This window comes from Camelina sativa, chromosome 13, assembly GCF_030686135.1.
Source record: "Camelina sativa cultivar CO46 ecotype springtype chromosome 13, ASM3068613v1".
NCBI classification, from domain to species: Eukaryota; Viridiplantae; Streptophyta; class Magnoliopsida; order Brassicales; family Brassicaceae; genus Camelina; species Camelina sativa.
In genome coordinates, this window is record NC_141892.1 from 21,034,412 (window position 1) to 21,062,392 (window position 27,981).

Below are 27,981 nucleotides of genomic sequence, written 5' to 3' on the forward strand. Positions count from 1 at the left end.
CTCTTCAATTTAGTCGCAGCGATTGGTTTTTGCACAGTTTATCAGTCGCTATAAATAACAGCGGCAGCTTCTCCGGAACTAGCGACGAAAATTCCATCTCCTGCGACTGTATTTTTTTCAGATCAACTTGATTTTTGCCTTTGTCGATGTCTTATTTTTTGGTCACCGTCGCTATCGCAGCGATTAGATAACGAACAGGCGAAATGTTACCAAAAAAAATGTATGAAAACATAAACAAAAAGTCAATTTTCACAAGGAAATTTTAGATATCCAAGCGTCTTCTTTGTTCTAAATTCCAAGTTCAACTTTGGTCACTGGACTCATCACATATAAATAGAACGAATACCGAGTATAATAATATTGTACAAATAGAACGAATACCGAGTCTCAACACTGATGTGGAAGAAGAAAAATATGCAACAATCTAAAGAAACACTTGAAGGTAAGATATGGAAGAAGAAAAATATGACAATTTAACCGTCGAAATAAATCCCTGAGTCACCACAATCAATCAGACAAAACCGAGGGAGGGATTATGCGTTCCTCTTGCTTAGCAAGTCGCCGACACTCAAATGTAGATGTTCTCCTAGAACAACAGTCACAGCAGGCAGGTTCTCGATGCAGCTCACAGTTATCTACCATAAAAGATACATGAAAGTGAATAAACTATAACAATTTGGGTTATCAATAAGCGTAACTAACGATCAGGATTCTGAGTGGCACAAACAAACCTTCCCTTGTCCAGCTTGGAACTCTGATTTCAAACTCAAATGATCCCTTGATAACAAGTACGTTTCAAGCCCGGTTGCAGACTTCACATCTCCTGTAACCAATAGTGTAGACTTGTTAAGAGAAAAAGAGAACTGATGGTAGACATCCATTGTAACGAGATGGTGACTCACCTGAGTATAACGCAAGAACAGCCTCTTCATTGAACTTTAAAGCCGGTCTGGCCAAACTTATCTTATATGACAACTTTGGAACCTTTTTGGCACTCTCATCTGATGTTTCTTTTGGGGTAAATATCTCATCGGCTATTATGACCTGTTATATAAACGATAGGAGGATAAACATTATGCTTCTGCTGTGCCAAAAAAAAGTAGATATGGGAGTGTTGATGACTTACTGCATGTGATGGCATTAAAGTAGACAGAAGCAAAGGGGAGCCAATTGAATCCTTAATGTTTTGTTCCTGTCCAACAAACAAGAATGATGCGACAGAAGTAAGGCATGTGGTTGATAATATTCATGTTGGAAACATAAATTTTCGTTTAATCCCATGGCGAAGCAAATTTCAAGTAGAACTTAAGTTAACATGAATTGAGTAACAAACCAAAACCAGTTACCTGAGAGTGAATAACTTGTTTCGCGACATATTCATCCTCGTCCAATGATTCAAAGTACACTTCCACAAAGTCTGTTGGTTCCAGACCTGACTTTTTCCGTAGTTTCTGGATCCTATTGACAATCTATAACACGGGGAAAGAAAGCTCATGAGCACAACAGCTGCTCTATCTTGATATAGAATATTCAGATACAGAAAAAAAGAAACCCAAAGAAAATATACAAGTTATAAGAAACTGTGTTGCTTTTGTTTCATCTAGACGTTATGTTATATATATTTACCTCTCGGGCAACACCTGCTTCAACCAAAGAATCATCTGCTCGTAGATCCAGAACCACCAAAACATCACCTGCACCATGAACAAAATCAAACATTATATTTATCCTTACCAATATACTGAATCAAGATTGACATAAAATTGACCACAGAGAAGTGGTAGTTACTTATGATTCTTACCATCTCCAGCTGCATCAATCTCACTATCTTTCAAACCTTCTGGGCGTTTGAAAACCCTGACAATCTGAATAACATATGAAAGATGTGTCAGAATTTAGCAAGTAACAACATATTCTTCATGCTATCGCACAGGAAAACACCAGAGACGCAAGACCTTGATATCCGTTAGCTTTAGCGAGTGGTCAGCAATAGTAACTTCCCCAGCCTCCTCAAATGCTAAGATATCTTTTTGAGACATTTCTTGAACTCCCTTTTTAACAAGGCCCATCGACTTTCCAAGTCGCTTTCCCAATATACTGCAGGAATGAACATGTAAAATTTCACTCTACATTTCTTTCAGAAAGGCTAAAAAGCACATTGAGCTTGACAGTTAAAAGAAAAACACAGGAAGAAACCTTAACTAACCTGAAATCTGGTTCCGCTTTTAGAGATGCATACTTCAGAGTATCATTGCATGATACAAGAGATCTTACGTTAAGTTCTTCCAAGACATACTGCAATGCAAAATCAGACAGATAAATCCTACGTATCAATAGTTGATGTGAAAAGCCTAAGGACTCTGGACCCTTGAGCATTTCTCTTCCACATAGCTATCATTTGCTGATTTCAAATGGTCCTCACCAACAATCTCAAAAACAATTCATATATATAATATAATTGATTAAAACTTCCAGAAGATAAACTACTGTTCCGTAACATCACAGACCTCTCTTAGTACTCCAGTTATGTCATTTAAGAATTCTGCATCTGGATGGACTACAATCATCTCCCTGATATACAACAAGGACAAACATGTATGAATTTGTTTTCATGTTTTAGGCTAATAACAACGTGGAAACTGAAAAAAAATAAAGTACCAACACTCACTTTAGAGGAGTTTTCAAGGGTAGTCTGTTACGCTCACGAATGTTCCGAGCGAGATCAATGATTGTCATCATCCTTGTAACACTTTGCTCAATCCTCTCCCCGCTCTGTTTAAACACAAGAAGAAAATATAATTAAGCAAAAAGTCAGAAATTTTGTATTTTATCCCTGGATATTAAAGATGTGGACTTGATTCTTACCGTTCCTTCCTCTTGTGGAATACTGCAGTAATGAATGCTTTCCTCAGAACCTTTACACACTTTCCGCAGATTCTGGTATAAAGTTTCAGTGAAGAAAGGTGTAAAAGGGGCCATCACTTTGCAAGAAGTAAGGAGCACCTGAAAATAGTCAATTATTAGTTACAATAAGTGATCAAATGATGATGACTATGCAAAAAAAAGTATCCCTGCAAACTATTTTTACTATACATTGAATAAAGTTGAAAGAGCAGTGTGACAATCATCTTCTCCTGTACGGCCTTTTAACCTCTTGCGGTTGAATCTAACATATATGTTAGTGAGATTGTCGAGGAACTTCAAGAGATAAGGAACCACCTAAAAAAAAAGAAAAGGAACAAAAAAAAGATGTTAGAGATACCACGAGAAATTAATAACGTCTATCTAAATACAAACACCATTTCATGCTGAAAATTACATGTAAAAAACTTACAGTGTAAAGCCGATATCCATCCATCTCCTGACGAACAAAACGGACAAGACTTTGCGTAGCTGAGTGAATCCACTTATCAAGAACGTTTGCCGACTGTAAAGTTGCCAGATCAGTAGGAACAAAGGGTGCACCACCCTCAGTCTCAAGTCTCTTTGCATTCTGAACAAGGAACCGATATGCATTGTACCATGGAAGGAAAACATCTTTGACCTAGTGAATCCCAATACGGACCAGAAAAATTCAGACAAACAACAAATTACTCCAATAAGCAGCAAGAAAGTTAAACACCAAAATCACTCACAACACCAAGTACTCCTTCTTTTTTGAACCGTAGTGGCTCAGCACGTACAACTGGAGAATTTATCAGGTACAATCGCACAGCATCCTGTCAAGGTTTACATATAGTCACTAAGTTATGATATACAGTTATACACACGCTGCTAAGATTTCCATAGCTAGAGAACATTGGGAAAAAAACTCAAAACGCAGTATAAGAGCATATTACAGGGAAAACTTACAGCCCCATACTCATCTATGACTTCCAAAGGTGGTGGGTAATTCTGTAATTTCTTAGACATCTTTTTTCCATCCTCAGCAAGCACAAGACCATTGCATATCAGATTTTTGAACGCTGGTTTTCCAAATAATGCAGTAGATAACACCATAAGAGTATAAAACCTGTGCAGACCAAACCAAAAGTTTATATACTATTCACTGCCTAATTAGTAGAAAAGAATTATTGCTTATGATGCATTTGTTAAAACACTTGTAGAATCACAATTCATAGTAAACTTATCACAACTTCCTTTAGCTTCGACTCATTACTTAATTAAGTGGAATCATTCAGCGTAATTAAAATCATCCAACACAGTACGGACGGAACAAACCCTGAGAACTAAAATGATATGGTTTTTAATTGCTAAAGCTTAACTAATATAACGGCTTATATTTCTAGCCACAGTCAAAAAGTGGAATGACATACCATCCACGAGTTTGATCAAGCCCTTCAGCCACAAAATGACCAGGAAAGTTCTTCTCAAATAGCTCCTTGTTTTCAAATGGATAATGGATATATGCATAAGGCATTGACCCACTCTCAAACCAGCAATCAAAAACCTGCAACAGCGTGATTTAATCGTAACACCCCAAACAATCATGAATTATCTGATTAATGAAAGAATTTGGATCCATCTTACATCTTCTACACGACGGAGCACACCATATTCAAGGCCGCGAGTTGATGGGATTGTAATTTGATCAATATGGTGACGATGCAGATCAAAGACCTTCACCATAAATCATCAGAAAAACAAATGAGCGTCAGACTTTTTGATAACTACATACTCCAGCAAGAAAAAAAAAAAAGAACAAACCCCCAGAGGATGTCATTAAAGTGAACAGAACATATAACGAAGACTTCTAGAAATATCTAGTCAGATATCAGACGGAATATTGAGTTATCCAGCAAAACAATTGTTCCATATAGAAGAACCGAGATCGTGACAGTAGACTTTCCAAAGCTTCAGTGAGCTATATGCTGATATTATGATGTATTTTATTTTAACCAATTTATCTTCCAAGAGTGCATGATAGGTATTTACAGCAGAAAGAGAGACAGACATAAAACGAAGAAATGCAAACAACAAAAGAAGAGACCTTGACACCAGAGAGCTTTTCAAGCTTCTCCACGGAATCCATGACAACAACTTCCTTCCCATCATCGCTGATCCATATCGGAAGAGGTGTGCCCCAGAATCTACTTCGACTGATAGCCCAATCCCTTGCATTTTCGAGCCAATTGTGAAAACGTTTATCCTGAATTGCAGATTAATCGAGAAATTATTTCATAGACACTTATCTAAACGCACTAGTAATATATACCCAAGAGTACTGATCCTTTCTTCTACTAACCTTCACATAATCAGGTACCCATTTCGTCTGTTCATTGCTTTCTAACAACTTATCTTTCATTTGCTCCACGCGCACAAACCTAACAGGTCAACCAGAAACAAACTTTAAAGTCCTAACCACACATGAAAAAGACAGATCAACGTTCATATCATATTTCTGCTAATTTCTTCTACGTGCCATTTAGGTCAGATACTCCTACATATGAAATCTAAAATAGATAAACGAAACATGGGAAATCAAAATATCATATAAAGTTTGGTGATATACACAAAGATAGCTTATAAAGCTCCAAAAAGGGGCTGCCCGATATAATCATGTGAAAAATCTTAGGATTATCATTTATCCCAAGAGAACTAGTACAGGAAAAAATCCTACATCTTTAAAGCCAAAGTTAGAAAGGCCTAAAGAGACAAAATGCCTCACTATACTAGCACTAAATGATCCAACTACTAAGACCTTAACTCAAGCTCATATGAAACATGAAGCATACCAACTCGGAACTGCTCTATATATGAGAGGGGTGTCTGATCTCCAGCAAAATGGATATGAGTGAGTAAAGCTCCCCGTTTTCACAAGCCTGCCTTTGTTCTGATATAACAAAATAATATTACTTCATAAATAAAAAAATCACCGACAGTAAAACAATCCAATGGTTCAAAATGCACTTAAGTTCTCTAAGAAACATGACAAATCATTATAATCTTAACCGACTAATCATGGCTAAAAACATTAGGCATCAGTAATCACCTTAACAGCTTCAATAATATCCTTGTCTGCATCTTTGACATAACGGCCACTGAAGCCAGTAATTCTCTCAGTAAACAACCCATCGTCATCAACAGCAACAACTAAATTCTCACCCTGCAAGGACGGATAAAATCATATACAAGTATGTTTAACACAATGAGATGAAGCAAAATTAGTAGAGTAGACAGGCATGGGTACTTAAACGATACTATAAGCCTAAGCAGAAGAATAAGTAACAACAAATGAGCATTTCTACGAAATCCCACGTAATTACCAACCCAAAATCTAAGATCAACTAAACCCCAACTGAATGACACTACATTATATTTTCTAGTCATGTGGTCAGAAACTGAAACAAAGGAAGAGAGATAGAATAGAAATTCTATTACGTTAACTACGGTCATGACGAACCTTTTTAATTCTATTTCTATCTTATTCTATTTTAACGGAGTGATAAGGAAGAGGGTGTAGTCAAATCTAACCTTTTTAATTATCTTGTTCTGAAGACAAACACGATAATCATCTTCACCAAAGGCAGGAGCACAGTGGACAATACCAGTACCACTGTCATCAGTGACATAATCATCTGCTACTACTCGAAAGGCCTCACTTGAGAAATCGCTAAAGTACTCAAACAAAGGTTCATACTTCTTCCCAACCAAAGAAGCTCCATTAAATTTCTCCAAAACTTCATAAGAATCAGCTGCACTCTCAGGTTTAGCACCTTTCGCTTTAGGATTTGCATTCTTGGTATCACCAGCAGGTCCATTACTTACCTTGGTCTTGGGCTTATCAGTGGGAAGAGCTGACAACCGAGACTCAGCAACAACATACACTTTTCCAGTGTTCTTGTTACGAACCTTCACATAGACAAACTTTGCATTGACACACAAAGCAAGATTGCTTGGAAGAGTCCACGGAGTAGTAGTCCATGCCACAAAAGCAGCATTATCTTGATCCCCAATAACAGGGAAAGTCACCATAATTTCTGGATCAGGTACGTCCTGTACACCCATTCTACCAATATCAGAGATCAAATTATACAACAAAAGACAATTTAACATTAGCAAAAGCTGAAGCACACACCTTGTAGTTCTGACCAGCTTCAAAATTAGATAAAGGAGTCTTACAACCAGTACTATACGGCATAACCTGCAATCAAGTAATGAGTCAACAATAAGAATCTCTATTCACCAAATTCAAACAATGCAAGGAAGAAGAAGGCAAACCAAACCTTGAAGCCTCTGTAAACAAGATTCTTCTCAAAAAGCTGAGCAAAAACCCACCAAACACTCTCCATAAAAGGCAAATCCATAGTCTTATAGTCATTCCTGAAATCAATCCAACGCCCAGTCCTAGTAATAACATTCTCCCACTCAGTAACATAACGAGTCACAATACTCCTACACTCCTCATTATACTTATCAATCCCCATCTTAAGCACTTCATCTCTCCTCTTAATGTTCAGCTTCCGATCAATCTCGTTCTCGACAGGCAAACCATGACAATCCCATCCGAAGCGACGAGTGACATGGTGACCAGTCATGGACTGATACCGAGTCACAATATCTTTAATCGTACCGGCGAGGATGTGACCGTAGTGAGGAAGCCCGGTGGCGAACGGAGGTCCATCGTAGAAGATGTACTCAGGGAGATTCTCAGTGCGTTTGAGCTGAGTCTTGAAAGCATCGATTTGAGTCCAGTACGAGAGGACGTTTTCTTCTTGGTGAGGGAATGAGAACTCTTTGCCTTCGCATACTTCTTCCATGGCGGAAACTGATGAATCAAACTCCTCACGAAATTAGGGTTTCTGCAGATTCCTAGTTCGGCGCAAACGAATGATATCAATCGTCTTAATAACGTTTTTGAAGATGAAGGTTTTGTAAGTTTTTCTTTTCTTAACCTTCTTAATTGGGCCGGGGTGAAGCTTTTTTAAGCTAGTAAGCAAGCCCATTTATGTTCTGCAACTCTATTTTTTTCAATCGTCTTTGAATTAAACGAGAGGAAACCAAGTAACCAACGTTCAACAACCGGAACACAAACTAATTGAAATAAAACCAAACTAAACCAATACGAATTGAAACAGAACCAAACTAATTCAAACCTAACTAAAACCGAATCAAATTAACTTCGGTTTGAGTTTGGCTAAGATTTTTCATAAATCCAAATTAACCGGAAATGCCCACCAACCCCTAAGAAAAACAATCGAGCCTATAAAAACAAGGAATGGGCCTTAGGCCCAATTAAAGTAATGTAATAGCGAAATCCACGGAGAAAGAGCGACGGAGAGAGAGAGTGGGGGACGACGATGAGTAGCAGAAGAAGAAGAAGCGGAGACGATGACAAGGGATTGCTCTGGAAACTTCCTCAAGTTAGAATCAAAGACGTTGGAAATGTTGGTCCAGCCTTTGGACTCGGTTTTGGTTGCGGAGTCGGTTTCGGTGCCGGTCTTATCGGAGGTAAAAATTTCTAATTTCGATTGAACAGAGTTACGAATCGCTCGAAGCTGTTTTTTTATAGATAAACTGAGTAGAGAGATTTGATGGAAACAGGTGTAGGATTCGGACCAGGAGTGCCTGGATTACAGTTTGGTTTAGGGTTTGGAGCTGGTTGTGGAATTGGTGTAGGTTTTGGCTATGGTGTTGGAAGAGGAGCTGCTTATGATCACTCTCGTTCTTATTATAACGTTGGGAAGCCATCTTTGTGAGTTATAAAAATTTAGTCTTTTTTTTTTATAAATCTTAGTGATTTAAGACTTCGGATGATGATGATTTGGGACTTGTTGAATTGTTGACAGGAATGAAGTTGATTCTCTTATTGATGAACTTGTTGTTAGTACCAAGAAGCTTGTGAAAGCTACTACGAAAGAAATCGACAAGTGGATAAAATGATGAACATTAGTATGGTTTTAGCTTGTTGCTCATTGCAGCTGCCAAGTAAATGTTAAGTGTTGTTGGTATGTTCTTTAGATCAAGAATGTAGTAGAGATGCCGGGGCTAGTGAATCTGGTTTCGTTTTGTACAATTGGTTATGGTATAAAGAACGTAATTTTACATGGCAGATTTATCATTCTGGTTATGTAGTTCTGGTTTCTCTTTAAGTTGTTGTTTATGAGCTTTTGGTAGAAACCCAATTTTAAAAAGTAGAACCTGCCATTGCTTAATGGCACAGTGATCTCATCTCATCTCTAGGGCCAATGGCATAAATTTGTTATGATTCGCTTCCACCAGGTATGAACACTGTGCTAACTAAGTCAGTAGATCACTTGTGTTTCGATCCAAATGCTTTACTTGTGGTCGACTTTGCGGGAAGTTCTTTCCAAAAGGCTTTTGTTCATTTTCGGGACCTGTCTGATGCTTCGATGAAATCCAGATGTCCCATGCTCCAATTCTTTATTTTGATGTAAAGAGATAGTCCCATGAGAAAATAGAACCGTTGAGTTTGGGCGTCCACAGGACCACAATGATTCCTAATGACCCAAGGAATTTACTGAAAATCCCAAGTAAAGACTGTGGAAGGCTTGTGGATGACACTTCACTGTTAAGATTTCATGTGTTTGAGATTCTTGTAACACAGTTGGTAGTTTTGGTGAAAGCTAAGCCACACAAAAGAGAAGAAACAGAGGGATATGGATAAAATAGATTATCCAACAAAAACCCATCTTAAAGCCACATCAGCATCCACAAACCAATCAGAGCAAAGAATCATATTTCACATTTTCAATTCAGACCAATCAAAATCCTAAACGAATCCTACCCTTTCACCTTATAGCACCAGTTTCGTCTCTTCCTTCTTTCACTTAGCTCCTCCCTAGTGTTAAACCAGAGTAAAGCTTGAAACTTTGGACCAAAAAAAAAAAAGATGGCGTCTTTGGGTGTGTCGGAAATGCTTGGTACTCCCCTTAACTTCAGGGCAGTTTCAAGATCGTCTGCTCCGTTGGCTTCAAGACCGGCCACGTTCAAGACAGTTGCTCTCTTCTCTAAGAAAAAGCCTGCTCCTCCTCCTAAGTCCAAGGCCATCTCTGAGACTAGCGACGAGCTCGCCAAGTGGTATGGTATGTGTCTTCTTCTACACTCCTTTCAAGATTCTCTGTTTCTCTATGGAATGTGTTTGCAAATTGTGATTCTTATGCAGGTCCTGACAGGAGAATTTTCTTGCCCGATGGTCTTTTGGACAGATCAGAGATCCCAGAATACTTAAACGGTGAAGTTGCTGGAGAGTAAGACACTTCTTCATGTCTCTCTTTGTATGTTTTTTTACGTTTGGCTTCTGTGCTTATGGTTCATTGGTCTGAATTTGCAGTTATGGTTATGACCCATTTGGTCTTGGCAAGAAGCCTGAGAACTTTGCTAAGTAAGCAGATTCTTTGAAACCTAAACCTGTTACTTTGTTTCCATGTCAAGGTATCGAATTCTTCATTAAGATTGGTCGTGTAATGAATGTGGTTGCAGATACCAAGCCTTTGAATTGATCCACGCGAGATGGGCTATGTTGGGAGCTGCTGGTTTCATCATCCCTGAAGCTTTAAACAAATACGGTGCTAACTGTGGTCCTGAAGCCGTCTGGTTCAAGGTTTCTTACCTACTTCTCATCTTTATGAACATCCAATTGCCTTAGATTCTATATAGCAAAGCAAGAATGTGTTATGATGTGATGGGATGAATTTTATTGGTATATAACAATGCAGACCGGTGCTTTGCTTCTTGATGGAAACACATTGAACTACTTTGGCAAGAACATCCCAATCAACCTTGTTCTCGCCGTAGTTGCTGAAGTTGTTCTCCTCGGTGGAGCTGAGTACTACAGAATCACCAACGGATTGGTACATTACTCTCTACACTTAGCTAGACTTAGATAGGAAAATGACTAAACTTGAAATGCTAATATCTGACAGGACTTTGAGGACAAGCTACACCCAGGAGGTCCATTTGATCCTCTGGGACTTGCTAAGGACCCTGAGCAAGGAGCACTACTCAAGGTTAAAGAGATCAAGAACGGGAGATTAGCCATGTTTGCGATGCTCGGTTTCTTCATCCAAGCTTATGTTACTGGTGAAGGTCCTGTTGAGAACCTTGCACAGCATCTCAGTGATCCTTTCGGAAACAATTTGCTTACCGTTATCGCTGGAACTGCCGAGAGAGCTCCTACTCTCTAAGCCATTTTCTAAGAGCTTCCAAAATGTAAACTTTGTTCGATTGGAACCTTCTTTTGACAATGTTATAAACTTTCATCTGAATCTTCTTGATATATTTCATTGGTGCTTTATATCATACTTTCTAAGGATACCTGTCTAATGACTCATGGTAGGCTCAAGTTCTTGTAGCATATTAATAGCTTTGCATTGCTTTGCAAAACAAAAGAAAAACAATGAGTAGAATAAATCATGTTCTTATTCATTTCAACAGTATATATAAGATTTAGGTTTTGTAAAGCAATTTGCTTCCAACCAATAAATAAAACATGTAATCAATAACACACACACATATACCAACACTTATATAGTCATAATTTCATAAGACATATAGACATCTATTTAGAATAACCCCAGAAATCCATTTCACTGCGTAACGTAAGCTGGTTCGTGGTAGGAACTGGCTGGACAACAGAAGAAGAATTATTGTTACCATCCTCAAACCTAATCCCTCTAGAGGAATCTTCATTTCCCATGTGACAAGTCACAAGCCTATCCATCATCCCCCATTCACCTAAACCTTGTTGGTGATTATGACTAACCACTGTCTCACAAGTACCGACCTCTAAACCAGGCTCACATGCTTGCTGGTATTGTAACCCTTCACTAGCTGCACTCTCACAGTCCCTTGCAAGTCCTGAAGAGTAGTCAAATCCAAGTGTGGGTGGTTTGTGAAAGATTGGTGGGTATTGATGAAGAGCAAGGTCAGGCTTGTTGAGTTCAAAGGTCGTTGCTCCGTGGTTACGTACTAGCTGGTATGGACTGTCACGGTTCATAAAGCTACGAGCTTGAAGCGTGTGGTTGCTGGATGCATCGTGGATGTGTTGGTCCGAGGAGTTAATGCTAGAGCCACCTTCATTCACTACCTTGAACAAATTCTTCTTCATGAACACCCTACAAACTACCCATCCATCTTCCTACAATATCATACAATATAATGTTACAAATGGATTAAATAAAATACAACGTTTTCATAACCAAGCTCTTGAATTTAACTCATCATATATAGTTGCAACTCTTATACAGTTACAAATGTTATTCTGTTTTATAATTTTACCAAAAAAAAAAAAACCACAGTAAAAGCCCTTTAACACAAAAAGAAAAAAAAAATTACCACTACATAATAAGACCAATTATGTACAAAATTTATCAATCTTTCCCACCAAATTCATTTTTAGAACTCCACAATTTTAAATGAATTGAGTAAGGTTAAATTTGAGAAATATGGATTAAAAATATATATATACAAACAGTAAGCTATAAATATTCCAATGTACTTGCTAAAAAAAATTGCATATCCTTCAATTCCAACCAATCTACAAATTAAATTCAATTTTATGAAAAAATAATTATTTACGGTGTGCAATTTTATAAATTTGATATTGGATAAAGATATTGGTAGAAATCAAAGACTTTGTGCAATTGCACTTGTTAATTGCTCGAATGATGTTTTTAATGATAACAAGCTATATAATAATTCAAAGATTTTGCAAAGATTGCTCAAATAAAAGACATACACTAGGGTTGGCTTGAGGATCATCAGCGTCTTCAAGACGGTACTCATGCATGATCCAATCAGTCTTTTGACCATGAGGAGCTCTTCCTTTGTAGAACACAAGTGTCTTCCTCATTCCTATCTTCTTGTAAGAGTTCCTTATGCACTTGTCACGTCCCGTCGCCTTCCAGAACCCTGCGTGAGTAGCACGGTTTGTCCTCGAACCGGTCGGATATTTCCTGTCCTTGTGACTGAAGAAATACCATTCGTTCTGCGGCGTTGACCCTATCTTGCATCTCTCTGCCAAACAAAGATAGCATACAAATTTAGAGAATTGGAATAGTCATGTATATAGTATCCAATGATCAATAAGTCGTCGAGGAGAGCTATCAAGATCTCAAAATATGATATCAATTAATAACAAGCAATGAATTGTGATATGTTCTTGATTAATGAGTTGAATAAGTAAAAGATTACCTTGTAAATCCCAAGGCTCAAGCTTGTTTAAGTCAACCTCTCTGATGACTTCCATCTCAAACTTATGGTAAGAGATTTTCTTCTTCAAGTAGTAATGGAGAAGCTCTTCATCGGTCGGATGAAACCGAAAACCAGGTGGCACTCCTCCGTTCGACGACGAACCCATTTCGAATTTACGTTTTCTTTCTCTTGTCTCCAATTAAAGACAGCGTCTTAAAACAACTAACCACTGCCTTTCTTTCGAAGCAGCTACAAGTTCTTGATTATATATTTATACACACTTACACGTAATTGTCAACGGAGTTTATTAAATGGGTTATATGAATGTACGATGATGATGCATGTTGGTGGTGATGGTGATGGTGAAGTTGACGGCCGGTGACCACGGCGACGGAGGTGCTCAAAAAGCTATCGTAAAAAGCAAGACTCGCCGGAGATTAATATGACTTTTTATGATATAATATCATGTCTCTACGCGCCTTATGTTGCATCGTGTGGTACACTTGCGTAAAATCGACTGCTCCATGTGTCTCTACGCCATGTTGACTTATACATCATTTATGAACGATCCCGGGACGAAATTATAAACACTAAACTATTAGTATGATTAACCATCGTATTCAATTTTTGATTGTTCCGTAAGCAAGGGTTTTTTTTTTTGGAGAAAGAAAATGTTAGAGAAAAAAGACCCATTTGGATATAGGGATCTTCAACTCTGATCATACGGTCCATGTTTACGTATACACCTAGCTAGTTTAGCAATTAAGATGAATATGAAAGACGAAGAATATACAGAGAGATATGTAATATTAAATAGAATGTATATTGAATCATGGAGGTTCATTATATGAATATGCCATGCATTGGCCAGTGGCCAAGTTTAGGGCTTTTTTCACGCACATGTGGCTACCTATGACCTCCGATTCTTTCTGATTTATTTCATTCGTTTCACTAAATTGCAAGCTTCCTATCTGTTTTGTTAACTTGATACATTGATTCAAGCAAGCAATAAATACATACATATTTATATATGTAGGTATACGATATAGTTTTCTAATATGAATGAACTAAATGATTAATAATGGCCGTAACAACAATAGATTGTGAACCTACAAGTTGTGGCGAAGTGATTAAACATCAAGACAGATGGAAACACATGATCACTAGCTAGTAACATTGAAACTCCTAGCTAAGAATATAATACATGAACAATCGCAAACTTCTCTCGAGGAAAGAAGCGAATAGAATGTCGATTATTGACAAAATCAAATACAATTCTAACGAAAACGGGACTAGAAAAAGAAAATCGACAAATAAAAGGAAAAAAAAATAAGTAGTAAAAATTGTGAAGAAATGTTCTCTTAGAGGCTAAGATGATTATAATTCAAATGTTTTTTGTGGTTAGATTTGCAAAGTAATGGCAGTTCCATCAACTTGATATTTATATAAATCAATCCTTTTACTAAAGTTTAGCAGAAGAGGTTTTGCTAGAAGCTTCATCTATATACTCGGATTTTGCTAGAAGCCTAAAATAAGTCTAGTGTTGTTATAGTTTTATATGTTCATGGATGCTATTTTGGTTACAGTTTTGTTCAAACCTACTCGGATTATACCGTTCGTGGTTTTCGAATTGTATATTTCAAAGAAGTATGCACTCTATAGACTATATACATGAAGAATGTAGGCTAGCTGATGGGTGGTACAGCCGTTGCAACTCACGTCGAGAAAAAAGTAAAAAACCATAAATTTTTTATACTGAGGTCCATATTACTATGATGATACAAAAGGGAAAATGAAGTTATAACATTCTAGACGTAATTTGATTGGCCTAAAGCTTTTTTTGCCACAGATTGTTCATACTTCCAAACGATAACGTCTAATATCGAAGATTGAACAACCTTTTCATTAGAATTGAATAACTTTATTCATTTCAGAGATCGTTTTACTAATTTTAGTATTAGATATTTTCTCGAGACGATAATATTCGTGCTAATAAGCTTGTGAAATGCACAAAGGTACGAGGTTTTTGTTTTTCCCATGTAAACTCGTCGGTACCTGATTGGCTCTCTCTCTCGAATATGGTCATTTTCGATAACTTAATATATGAGGTTTGATTGTCAAAAAAAAAAAAAAAAAAGACTTAATTTTATTAGGATCGATCTCCTAAGAATTTTCACATGCAAAAATTGGGTTTTTGTGACTTTATGCACCAACTTATGAAGAAGTAAAAGCGGCGTAATGGGATAACGATGTTTCGTATATCTTAATTAGTACGGCAAGAGTACTTGTTTATATTTTAGTAACCCTTTCATATCTTCTTGTTAATACATATGCTAATATGCTTCTATATATATCTTATATAATATGAAAAGGTTTTTCTCAGTTTTTGCTAAGGAGATAACACTTGGCATGTTATCTCTCTAACACCTGTCTTTATTTTATTGTTTGGACCTAATTAATTAAATTCATTTGTACTTTGGACATAAATAATTAGAGGCCTATAAAACAAACAAAAAAACTCTTTACATTTCATCCTAGGAAAAAACTAATTATAGTTTATTTTGAAATTTTAAAATTTTGAAATTACAGGTTTCAATCTTATGTATGATTCAGGGCAAAAACGGATTCTAAGTTATGTATAAAATTTATTTCTGGGTTTCAATCTTATAAATAATTCATGGACAAGAAATGATTCTAGATTATGTTAGAATGAGGGGTATTTATGTGTTCTCAAAATTCTCTTATAAATTCATAAATTTTTGGATTTTCATATACGCTTAGTTTATGGCCTTTAATCTTATATAATCTAATGGTAGGATGTTTTCCGTAAGTAATTTGAGAAATACTTACTCATTTATTTCCCATTAGACCTTACCAATTTGTTTTCTATAAAAGTAGAATCATTCCGTTTTCCATGAAATTAGAATTCAATCTCTAATTACTCTCCTTTTAAAACAATTTTCAGTTATTATTATTTAATTTCAGTCATTAGGTTCAGATAAAGAATTATATTATTTTTATATATCTTTCCAAATTTCAATAGGTATCTTGAATAATCTTTAAATTATTTTTGCAGGTTATCATGTTTATTGTTCACATTAATACTACATAGAAAAAAATTATGCGAGACAAATTTATTTATTCATTAGAGTGTTTATGTTGTCTTTCCTACTCTCCATGAGCTCTGGTCCAGGAATTATGGATGTCATACAATTTATGTATGTCCTTTCTTATATTTTAGAATTTCAATTTTTTCTTTTTTTTTGGACATTCATGTGGTAAAGCAGGATAAAACTTCTTCTTATTGGACGATGCATATGAGTTTCTCCATTGTAAATTTAATTTCTTAGTAGTCGTCATCTTTAAGCAAAAAAGAATGTATTTAAAACTATTCTAAAAAAGGAAAATTGTATGTTTACTGTCATTAAAAAATCATGTTGTTAAGCTTGTGATGTCTTTTTATATCATAGTATGATATGAGTTGCATTTTTCTATACTATATATGATTAATTTGACTTCTATAGTTTTGAGTAATATATGTTAATTGTATACTGGTATCATATATTTTTAAGAATCTTAGTATCAAATAGCTTTAGAATTAACCATCTTAGAAATAAAAGAACAAAAAATTCCTATAATATTTTTCCACTTTCACATATAATAGTTTACTTTCTAAGAAATATTATTATTATGAAATTTGACATTATAATATCTTACGGTTTGTCTTCTAAGTACATACGACAAATATGATTATTCATTTTATTCAATTGCATATATGATGATGATGAAATAAAACCATTGCATGTTTATACTCATACAAAAATTAGTGTAAGTTTTAAACCATCATAGAGTTTCTAATAATTAAAATAAATGAAAAAAGAATAATATTATTATAATTGAAAAAGGGAAAATCGGTTCTCAAGGTTTAACATATAATTTAGTATTGTGAAACTTTCACAAACTATATTAATATATATAATTTTATTATTGATAATACATATATGATATGAAATATAACTACTTAATAAAATTAAATATAATTAATAAGCATATTAATATGTTTTAATAACATCATAAGTATTCAAATAAAATTATATTACAAATATTAAGTTACATTAAAAATAAAAATATTATATTGACGAGAAAATCACCAAAAGACGTACAATATTAGAAAGATGTTCTCAAATTTCTCTACATTTAAAAATAATTTTATATGATGAGAAACTTAATGAGTCTCTCACCAATGTACATGCTCTAATATGTATTAAAAATCTAAAGGAAGAAAAAACTACACACTCTACTATGCAATCAAAATTTTGTTCATGTGTTGAAATAGTCTAACACTATATAAAAGGAAAACTCAAGTAACACCAAACAAATCAATCCAGAAAAACTAAAATGATCAGTATATTTTTAAAATCACAATAATAACCATTTCTGAGTAAACAAATAAAAATAATAATTTCCAAATTACTAAAGTTGAACAACATTATACGCTAAATCCGTGCATAGCACGAGATGACTTCTAGTATATATATATATATATATATATATGAGCAAAGATAATAGATCAATATACCCATGACCCATGAGTTTTCACCCAAAAAAAAAATTATAGTACGTAAAGATGAGTCTAAATTATTTATTTAGGTTGTGTGGTCATCTAAGTTATATTGATCTTAGAATGAGATTCAATTCAAGAGCATAAGCAACATTAGCCAAGGACTATGGTCCAAAAATTTATGAGCCACTATTTTAGTTTTGATTTTTTCTTTCGTTTTGACATAAATTGTTATTAATTGATGAGATTTGATTCTAGAAGTTTTTTTTTTTGGTTTCAATGATTAATATTTTTATTAGTCATTACCATTGAATTTCTTAAGTTTTTTTTGTTTTTTTGTTTTTGTCAACCAAACATTAATTAGAAAAGAACTCTGGTGGAAAAGTGTTTACAAAGGAAGTTGCAGAAACAAGATATCTAGACGACCAAGCGAGACAATCCATCCTCAGATTCGAAGAACGAGAAATATTGGACAAGGAGAATAATGGAAAGGTCGCCTTCAGCAAGTGGAAATCGTCTAAAAGATTTGAAAACGCAAGCCAATTTTCAGGAGCTTGAATCATCGCTACTAATTCTGCACTCTCCGTCGCAAAGCACTGACTAGCTAATCCGTTCGCAAGGAGACACTCCATAGCCCAAATCAAAGCCTCGCACTCTGCATGAAGCGGGGAAGGACTTCGCCGAAGACTTCGCTCACCCAATAAAAGGGTCTTCTCATGACCATTATCACACCACCACCCCACGTCCGAATTAATGTCAGAATTTTTCCAGGAACCATCAATTTGAGAACATAGTTTTTTTTTCCGTTTATGAGTTTATAACATTGAAAAATGATAATAAAAAGATTTAGTTTTGAATAGGGTTACTCTCTATAACGTTGGACCGACTCTGCTTCAATGTAAGTTTACTAAGGGACAGATAGATCGATCCCTCGTGTTAACTTTGGTTGATGAGTTTTAATTTTTAAATACAAAAAACTCAACGTAGCAATTGGATTCCATCAAACAACACATCTCCATGTACTCACTCAACCTCACATAAAACCTTACCCACACACAAAAACACCTTCCTTCAAACACAACAATAAAAATTGAGAGAATCTTTCTTTGTTACAGTTGGTCAGTCAACATCGAAACAATATATTTCCCATTTGTACATCTTCTTACTTTTAGAATGGTCAAAAAAAAAAAAAAAACCAAAAAAATGGTACTTTTTCATATTTATGTCCAATTCAACCAACCCACGTCTGTATTTAACAAAACCATCCACCTCATTTTGGTACACATTAAATGCTCCTTTTTCAAAATTTCCCAACTTCCTCCAAAATTTTCACATAAAAATTACATCTTTTGGTGCTACAAAGCAAATTTATAAGCAAAACCCAAATACAGTAAAAACAAATTTGATTCCCATGAGAGAGAGAGAGAGAAAAAAAAAAGGTTGAAACTTTGACAATCTGAGATTGTAATTGAGGCGCGGGACCATTATCGAACGAACGAACGAAAGCGAGAGAGATTTGATTCCTTCCCTTCCTTCCTCATCTTCTTGTTCCCTTCAGGTTTTAATCCTTTTGACCGCATCTCTTAGGTTTTCGAATAAGGTTTCACCTTTTTCGATTCTTTGTAACACATAAGTTTTTGATTCTGGGTTCTGTTCTTTGTATCCAATTAGCTCTGTTTGACTCATTGTTCCAATCAAAAGCTTGAATCTTTAAATGACGAACGATTCCGATGCTGCTTTGGTCTCTTCAAGACAACTCCTTTTGCTTGCTTCGATTTGTTCCGGTGCTCTCATGTGCAAAATCGTAAGCCTATTTTGATTTTACCCTTATCTTTTTTAAGGTCTATGTTGATGATGATGCAAGATTGTAACTTTTTTTTTTTTTTTGTTTTTTTTTTGAAGGTTTATGACTTGACTCGTTTCATAAGTCCATTGCTCTTTGGTGTTTATGGAAAACTCGACAGTAAAGTTAGAATGGAATGGAACAATAGGTTTTTTTTAGATTATTCCCTTATTTTGAGTTTGTTGATCTTCTTTTTGTTTGTTTGTGTGTTTGAGCTAGTGCTTTCTTCTCACAGGGGATTCTCAACCTTTCATGCTGTTTTGACTTCTGTGGCTTCAATCTATCTCTTGGTAATATCTGAACAGTTTGATGAGAATGTTCATGGTGATGCAGTCATCAATAGTACAACGAAGTTATCAGAATCTGTAATGGGGGTTAGTTCTCTGGAAGAAGTCTCTCTAGAATCTCAACAACTGGTAGTGAGTGAGATCGTCTCTTATGTCTTTTGGTCTTTTTGCAGATCTCCTTAGGCTATTTTCTATCAGACTTGGCAATGATCTTTTGGCATTTCCCAGCTCTTGGTGGTATTGAATACGTAAGGCATCATATAATATTTTCCATATTTGTTAATGAAGGTTGATAAGAGTTGGCATTTAATTCCGGTTTGGCTGAATGGAATTGGTATTAGCTAATGGTGTTGTTTCATTGTTACTTGTTTAAGGTGTTTCATCATTTCTTGTCGATGTTCGCAATCATTCTTTCTGTCACAAGTGGGCAAAGTCAGTTCTACATCTTCATAGTTCTCTTATCAGAGGCCACAACTCCGTTTGTTAATCTACGGTGGTAAGTTTCTGACTCCCTTCACAAATATATGTTAGTGGCTGCCTCTAAACATCAATTGTGGTAATGGCAGGTATTTGGATACTAGTGGTCAAAAAGGCTCCAAGGCTTACACGCTCAACGGGATTGCCCTGTTCCTGGGTTGGCTGGTACTACTAGTTAGACTAAAACGTATCTGTGTTGTAGTGTTTGGAAAAAAAATAAACTGAATGTCTCTGTCTGCTTGTTTTCCAGGTTGCGAGGATCTTATTGTTCGTCTACTTCTTTGTTCACATGTACCTCCATTTCCATCAGGTAGGTTCAATCCTGAGCTTGATGAGTAAAACAAACCAACGAGGAAGATATTAGTAGACACATGAATCTGAAAGGTATCTAAAGGATTGGTTTGGCGTTGCAGGTGAAGCAAGTGTTTCCACTGGGATTTTACAGCCTTCTTACTATACCACCGGCTCTAGCAGTGATGAATCTCATTTGGTTCTGGAAAATCACCAAAGGAATGATCAAAACACTCTCCAAGGCGAAAACATCGGCAGTGAAGAAACAGTGAATGACGGTTAGAAAGCTCTGCTTGACCTGGAAAAGATTTTCGATTGCATTCACTTTGATCTGTCCATGAAAAGTTGATTGATATTCATGTTGTGATTGTTCTTTGATACCTTTTGGGTTTATGAACAAGAATGTCCAAACAAGCTAGATTTGTATATTTTCAAACCTTTCAGCTGTTTTCTTAGGTATTCAACTTGTAAAGTTAGAATCAGAATCAGTGTTTCACGTCACTCAATCTTCAAAGATGCTACTGTTACCAAATGGCAAGATTCGGTTTGGTGTAGAACCGAAATGGCTTACTACTTAACTAGTCATCAACACTTTTCCTTTTACCAAAACAGAGACATAAAAGACTGAGAAAAGAGTTGAAGATATCAAATCAAATATGGTGGTGATGAATGTTAAATACCCGTTACAAATTTTCGTTTTTGTGGCTCTTCTGTTTAATAGTGTCACTCTACAATGTCACTTATTATTTGTAAGGTTGCTATCTTCACCATCACCACTGTTTACTAAACTATGCAGTGTTTAATTTCTCTGCTGTATGCACTCATTAGTCATTAGGCTATATTGTTGTACCATATTAAACAATTTTGTTTAGCTTTTATGATGTGATTGCACGCACACACATACTTCCATCTCAGGAGTTATCATTTATACAAGATATAAAACAGAAAACTATCAATCATTTTGATAAAATAATCGAAAATATTAGAAATTGTGCATTCAAAAGTTGTTGTAAACAATGTTTCGAAAACCTCTTACACGCACACAAATAGCTTTTATTAATAAAAAGAGCCTTGTCTCATATAGGTAACATACAACAGCAAACCAACAAAGAAACACAAACCACACGTAAAAGTGTATTATTACACAGACACAATTTACAATGACACGACAAGTTCGCATCAATATAAACCGATGCCGAGCGCGGACTTATAGTCATATCGCCTTTTATTCTTCACACAAGCTTCCAAAAGCTTTTCATCATATCATTACATAATCATACAGTAAACAGTATACAAAGCAAAAGACTTGTAAACAAGTCTCTTACTCACTTAACGACGAAAGCTCCTAACCTGACGAGGAGGGTCAGTCTCGCTATCGTTAAGCTTGACACCTGTGTAGACAGCTGCACCGGCTATAGCACCGAGTGTAGGAGCCACTAGATAAATCCAGAGTGACCTGTAGTTTCCTGATGCAACGGCTGGTCCTAGAGTCCTTACTGGGTTCATAGATCCACCAGTCGATGGCCTGTTGAAAACTCCCAAGTGCTTTAGAAACTTTATTTAAATGCAATGCATGATTCTTTAAAATATGAAGCTTAAAAAGCGTTTGATGTGGACATACCCTGCAACAAGAATGTTTAGCATGACAGTGGCTCCAACAGCTATACCAGCCAATTCTCCAACCTGCTCATTAAACCCAATCAAGAAAAGAGAACTCCATTAGGGTTAGCTACAGAAATCATTATCAGTGGCTTTGTGTTTCTTAAACTGTTTCATGAACTTTTTTTTATATATATCATGCATGAAAAATCTTTCTTATAAAAAAAAAAAAGAAAAAAAATTACTGAACTGCAAACATGCAAAAAGAAAGAGAGACTTACGGCACGAGTGTCAGTGGCGACGGCAGTGACAACGAAAAGGAGGATAAAAGTGATGATGAACTCAAGAGCAAAGGCTTGTCCAAGGCTAACAGATGGAACAGTGACACCACCGGACATGAAAGGATGGAACACTCCTTTAAGTGCGAATGAAGCGCAAATAGAAGCTGAGACTTGAGCTGCTATGTAAGCCGGCACGTGTGCCCAAGGGAAGTGTCTTAGAGCTGCGAATGCTATGGTCAGTGATGGGTTTAGATGAGCCCCCTGAGATGTGACCCGTTGAGAGTATTATGATCATCACTGCGAGTCCCGCACATGCCGCGTTACCTATTAGGGTTTCAGCTCCGTCGTATTTCTGGTTCACGATTGGACCGGCCGTTGCGGTGAATATCAGGATAAATGTTCCCACGAACTCGGCTCCAAGCTGCATAACACACATAAAAGATAACAATGATGAGCAAATGCTACAGACAAAATGCCACGGGTTCACAAAAATATTATTTTAGAGAAATATTTTTTTTTGTTTCAGGAATAGTGTCATTTTATATTTCCAAAGAGTGTTTTAATGCTAAATTTTTGTTTACCCGTAAACCATTTTCATTGAATTTAATTTGTTAACCATTTATTAAATAGAGATAATTTTTTAAAAAAGAATTTGTATAAATGTGTCAAAATGACATTTTCTTTGTAACCAGAATGAGTATTATGTAATCTATGAAAATCACTTGATATAGAAAGATACAAAATAATTAAAATATCTAAGGGATAAAAGTTTGTGTCAAAGAAGATAAAGATACGCGAAATTTTCCTAATTCCAAGTAAAATACACATAATCACTAGAAAGACCATTAAATTAGTTTCATTCTGGTGTCTAATTTATCATTAGTTATTTAGTATTCAGCAAAATACAGTCAACGGTTAGTATGTAGCGTATGATCTGTCCATACCTACGCCCACGTTAACGAGAATCATAATTAATTAATACTAATCATAAGAATATCAGTTCACAACTATAATTCTTAGAAACATGACTTAGAATGAATTACTCTAGAGGGTAAAAATTATTGGTTAATGATAGAAGGACAAGAGCCGTGGATTGCGCTAAAGAAAGATACATACCGTGGCTGACTGCTTCCGTCATGGATACACCCAAAAGAAAACGATCATAAAAATTAAATGAATCAAAAAGACCTAACCAAAAACCATACTTACGTAACATAAAAAGTCTTTCACAATAATAAAGGCAAAATAAATTTTGATGTAATACACTAGTATATATATAGAACTAATTCGTATTCGTCATTACAAAACAAAACCCATTAAATTCTAATTACTTGTGTGACCGTTTCTCAAAAAAAAATTAATTATATATGCAACTTGTTTAATTTTCAATAAACCAATTTAATGTTATCGCAGTCAAGACTATGAATATCATTGTCACAAAATCAATATACAATCCATAAAAAAAATTCAAATATGAGGAGAGTCGGTGGTGGTCCATTGAATAAATTAAGTTGAGTTCGAGTGGGCCTTAATTAGAGTTATATACTATTAATTTATCTAGACTTATTTTGTGATTTTACATTTAATTATATCACCCTCTTTCTATTTGCCAGTTCAGATTTAGTTTTCGGTTGCGAACTGCTAGTTCTTGTCGTGTTACAATCTCCTCCAAGTGTGACGTAAACACCTTATGATCTTTTTCAATATCTTAATAAAGTATGTATATGATAAAAATCGGTTACAAGAATAAAGAAATGTTATCTTTTGGTAAAGCTTACAAAAAAATCATAAATTTACGATCGGTTTATGAGTTTCCCAGTTGGTCTAACTCGTTTATTCACTATTTTACCCCAACGTGGATTCCGAGGGACCAAATATTTGGATTTGTTATTGTTAAAATACAATATAATATGAGAATATCTTTACTTTATAATAGTATTATAAATTTCAGACTTGCAAAGGGTTCCTCGAAATCTAATAAAAGCTGATCAACGTAATCAATTTTTTTTTTTCATAAACTGTTGATGACACTTTTCAACTAATATATATAATTTTGAAGATGATTTGCTTTTTTTTTTGTCAACAATATAAAATATGTGGTTATGAATTCGGATAACATAACGACGATATTAGCACAAACCATACAAGTTCTAGTCGATATGTATATTTTTACGGTGATTTGGATAAAATTTTTAAAATATATCAATACAAAAGAAGGATGTGTTACAAACTATACTATATAAAAAGAGGAAGATGAGTCAGATGACTAACCTTGCGAGTAAGGGAGATATCAGGAGAGGGGAACTCGGTGAAGCATGTGTCATGTTGACCCCAAGTTGATCCCATCACAGGCAAGCATTTGCATCGAGGCATTGGTTTCCGATGATCGAACGACATTGAATCCACTCTCATTCCCGTTATCAACGGTCCTCCCGGCGTTCCCGGCGTACCCGGGGTTGGAGGAGCCATCACCACTACTGAACCCACCTCAGCCTCCGATGGAGCCATTTCCAACTTTTTTTTTTTTTTGGGTTTTTTTTTTTGTATGTTGTTGAAAATAAATTCTAAATACTAATTTTTTTTGGTTTTTTTTTTCTTGGGGTAGGGCAATAAATTGATAGAGACGAAATTTACATGATTTGAAAGTTTTTATAAATTTGGGTTTACACTTGAGTTTTAAACTTCGCCAGGACCGGTTTCACCAAAACACAAGTTAAAACTACTAGAAAGATCAATAAATGAGAAAACTCATCAATCGATCAAAAACTTTTTTTTTTTTTTTTTTTTTGAAGGAAGGAGACGAAAATGGATCTAGGACTTAACTTTACATGCTTTCAAGGATTTTTATAAAGCTGTTACTACGTTTCAAGAAGAATAAGAACGAGATAGCCACCTCACAAAAAAGAAGAAGCCAAACTCAGAAACCGAATCTTATAAAAAGCAGAGACAAAAAACACATAGAGATTCTTGAAACTGAGGTTCTGAAGAAAGATATATATAGAGAAGTTGTATGAAGATGATGATAGATGATGGGTTTGGTTAGTCTTTGAGCTTATGTTATATTTATATGTGTTTGTGTATTTATATAGAAAAGGCAGATTATTATGCATTGAACCCAAAAAAATATCATACATAAAAAAAAAAAAGTCAACTCCAATATCTTATTGCTCTTATATAACAGCTTCATTCATATACTGACTCCTATTTTTTTTTGAGATTTTGATGATCTGCTAGAGTCACCTGTGCCCTTTATCACAGGCCTCTTTGTTACCGTTCGATGTAAGCAAATACTCTCCGTGGATGAGGGTTAGGAATCGCACATGCGCCGTGACGGTATCACTCATCGCCACCCCACGACCCTCCAATAATTGAATATAAAATTTATTTTCTAAGTCTCTAGGGAAGAGAGCGCTTGATTCGTGTAACAATTATGTAACAATAGTTAAATACATTCTCCATTCTCATAGAAAATTTACAGTGCTACGTATGAATTAGTTTAGACAAAAATTATTAACGTAATTACTTAATTCAACTTTTAAAAATATTTTGGGCTTGACTTTGTATATATATTTAAATAACTTAATGAATGAAACTACATATAAAGATAACTTATAGCATGAATGCATGATAGATATACTTTTGTTTGTGTTTAGTTTTATGCCAAAAGTATAAAACTTAGTTTTGAGATTGTGATATCTGTTATTCGAATAAATAGAATGATATCATATATATAAATATAATAAACCTTCAATGACTAAACATTACTAACAAAAAGGAATACCATACAAACAAATTGCACGGGTTTATCTATCTATAGTGAGTTCAAGTATATATACTAATTCTTCAGTCCATGATGACAAAGAAAAAATACATACCTGAGTATTGCTTTATTCTACAAAAAGATTATCTAATATAATTATTTCATTTTTATAAATGATTAACCATACTGTTGGTGTGTGTATAAAAAACAGAAACAAAATTGAACCATAGATTAAGGAAGACATTTTCATTTTAAAAATTTAGTCTATTTACTACTAATTCTTATTCTTTTAATTACCACTAGTTATGATTTAGCACCCCAAAAACATGCAATAGATTCCTTTAATCTATTATTCTAATGACCTTCTTTCCTCGTAGGTTCATACTATTTATTTTTTTTCTCTTTTCCTTTTGTTGTGTACAACTTATACCGTATCAATCAAAGTGAATGATTATTCCGAAACGTGGGGAGGAGCTTAACGAGTTGTATTCTGTAATAAAAAAGGAGATTAGTCAAAGTGATTATTGCTTTATTCTACATAAAGCAAAGCAAATACACTCCTTCCATTATTTGTGATTCTTAGAATTACAATCCAAATAATTAATTTAGGGTTTAATTAACTCTACTTACTTAACTAGACATACAAAAACAGATTCCTCCAACCGACCAAATTAGCCTATTTAAGGATAATTTACAGACAATTGGAAAAGTAATTAAGTGGCAGAGAATGCTTGTTTTCTCATTCACCTCCCTCGTCTAGTCGTCTTGATTGATGTAACTTCTTCTTCGTTTTTATTCATTCATTGCTTGCATCGCCAATAAGGAATCATGCATCCTCCACAAACTTTAATCTTTTTTTGTTTGATTCCGTTCGCGAGTAGAGGTCAAAACTACTAAACCAATAGAGTCGCATGCGGTTAGTTAAACAGGTCCATACCGGTTAAAAAATGTGTGTTAATACGGTCTTGTACGTTATGGGTTAAAACTTAAAAGTTAAAACTTAACTTTTTTTTAACTAAGATACAAAATGGATTTTATGAGCAACGCTGAAACATGTATGTCTTTGACGGATAAATCTGATGCCTGATGGATCGATCATGTGCACTAGAACCCACATTATTATTATAAATGATATGATTTTTTTTTTTATAAAAAAAATAGCTAGTAAAACTTTTCATATATGTAATAGTACCAGAAAACCTTTCTAAGTAATACGCGAAAACTTTATAAATCTTTTACGATTCTTTTGTTCTCTTCCTCTTAGGATAGTTATATAATTAACAAAGTTTATCATGAAGAAATATTAGGTCGTTAGATTTTTATTTCGAATGGAGCTGCTAAAATGTACAATTTTGAAAGTTTTCATATTGGAAACCTATTATTTCACTTGTCCAATATTATATACAAGTATCTTCGCCGACCTGTGTTCGTTCATTCGCATCTATATATGTCTAGCAGCTAGTCAGCTATACCATGACCACTTGCCACTTCCTGCCATTATTGATGACCATCATTAACAAATATAGTAATCGTTAGCCGAAACTATAGAAATTATGCCATCAATAGCTATAACTATATATAACTAATCCGGGTTGATTATAAACCAAACTAATGTGTTCATTATGTTTTTTACTGTTTTAGGGACAGAATAATTCATCTTAATATGGAAAATTATTTTGTTCTTGTACAATCGAAAACACCAACTTCTATTATTAAGTTATTATAGG

The 27,981-nt window shown here is 35.0% G+C and overlaps 6 protein-coding genes across 8 annotated transcripts; 3 read left to right on the forward strand and 3 right to left on the reverse strand.

The window, feature by feature from the left end:
- Positions 1–306: 306 nt before the first annotated feature.
- LOC104738353 (isoleucine--tRNA ligase, cytoplasmic) lies at positions 307–7,931 on the reverse strand. Its single transcript, XM_087481601.1, has 25 exons — positions 7,227–7,931; positions 7,079–7,144; positions 6,475–6,996; positions 5,993–6,106; positions 5,736–5,833; positions 5,246–5,324; positions 4,991–5,149; positions 4,531–4,620; positions 4,317–4,450; positions 3,853–4,012; positions 3,636–3,719; positions 3,335–3,544; positions 3,094–3,219; positions 2,866–3,003; positions 2,669–2,772; positions 2,508–2,571; positions 2,207–2,295; positions 1,956–2,097; positions 1,802–1,865; positions 1,627–1,694; positions 1,347–1,469; positions 1,127–1,192; positions 903–1,044; positions 732–823; positions 307–635 (listed from the first exon to the last, which is right to left on the reverse strand). Exons 1-25 carry the CDS (start codon positions 7,758–7,760, stop codon positions 534–536), a joined length of 3,570 nt encoding a protein of 1,189 aa, XP_087337727.1. The 5' UTR covers positions 7,761–7,931; the 3' UTR covers positions 307–533.
- A 294-nt stretch (positions 7,932–8,225) lies between these two features.
- Positions 8,226–9,052, forward strand: LOC104737035 (uncharacterized). The gene is made up of 3 exons (XM_010457129.3): positions 8,226–8,451; positions 8,545–8,695; positions 8,790–9,052. The coding sequence occupies exons 1-3, from the start codon at positions 8,301–8,303 to the stop codon at positions 8,881–8,883; spliced, it is 396 nt and encodes a 131-aa protein (XP_010455431.1). The 5' UTR covers positions 8,226–8,300; the 3' UTR covers positions 8,884–9,052.
- A 381-nt stretch (positions 9,053–9,433) lies between these two features.
- On the forward strand, positions 9,434–11,262 carry LOC104737037 (chlorophyll a-b binding protein CP26, chloroplastic). The gene is made up of 6 exons (XM_010457131.3): positions 9,434–10,046; positions 10,127–10,211; positions 10,295–10,345; positions 10,444–10,564; positions 10,680–10,814; positions 10,887–11,262. Exons 1-6 carry the CDS (start codon positions 9,854–9,856, stop codon positions 11,145–11,147), a joined length of 846 nt encoding a protein of 281 aa, XP_010455433.1. The 5' UTR covers positions 9,434–9,853; the 3' UTR covers positions 11,148–11,262.
- Positions 11,263–11,362: 100 nt separating this feature from the next.
- LOC104737036 (protein BEARSKIN2-like) lies at positions 11,363–13,662 on the reverse strand. The gene is made up of 3 exons (XM_010457130.2): positions 13,156–13,662; positions 12,701–12,978; positions 11,363–12,100 (listed from the first exon to the last, which is right to left on the reverse strand). Exons 1-3 carry the CDS (start codon positions 13,319–13,321, stop codon positions 11,522–11,524), a joined length of 1,023 nt encoding a protein of 340 aa, XP_010455432.1. The 5' UTR covers positions 13,322–13,662; the 3' UTR covers positions 11,363–11,521.
- A 5,162-nt stretch (positions 13,663–18,824) lies between these two features.
- LOC104737038 (uncharacterized) lies at positions 18,825–21,115 on the forward strand. 2 transcript variants are annotated; one of them, XM_010457132.3, is made up of 9 exons: positions 18,825–19,274; positions 19,388–19,520; positions 19,619–19,707; positions 19,795–19,933; positions 20,020–20,094; positions 20,221–20,342; positions 20,413–20,488; positions 20,574–20,633; positions 20,737–21,115. In XM_010457132.3, the coding sequence occupies exons 2-9, from the start codon at positions 19,431–19,433 to the stop codon at positions 20,884–20,886; spliced, it is 801 nt and encodes a 266-aa protein (XP_010455434.2). In that variant the 5' UTR covers positions 18,825–19,274; positions 19,388–19,430; the 3' UTR covers positions 20,887–21,115. The 2 variants fall into 2 exon arrangements, with proteins under 2 accessions (XP_010455434.2, XP_019090673.2); XM_019235128.2 differs by lacking the exon at positions 18,825–19,274 and having other exon boundaries at positions 19,285–19,520.
- A 531-nt stretch (positions 21,116–21,646) lies between these two features.
- On the reverse strand, positions 21,647–25,657 carry LOC104737039 (putative aquaporin NIP5-1). 2 transcript variants are annotated; one of them, XM_010457134.2, is made up of 4 exons: positions 24,766–25,657; positions 22,495–22,915; positions 22,236–22,297; positions 21,647–22,139 (listed from the first exon to the last, which is right to left on the reverse strand). In XM_010457134.2, the coding sequence occupies exons 2-4, from the start codon at positions 22,609–22,611 to the stop codon at positions 21,944–21,946; spliced, it is 375 nt and encodes a 124-aa protein (XP_010455436.2). In that variant the 5' UTR covers positions 22,612–22,915; positions 24,766–25,657; the 3' UTR covers positions 21,647–21,943. The 2 variants fall into 2 exon arrangements, with proteins under 2 accessions (XP_010455436.2, XP_087337729.1); XM_087481603.1 differs by lacking the exons at positions 21,647–22,139; positions 22,236–22,297 and having other exon boundaries at positions 22,616–22,915; positions 24,766–25,148.
- Between the last annotated feature and the right edge of the window lie 2,324 nt (positions 25,658–27,981).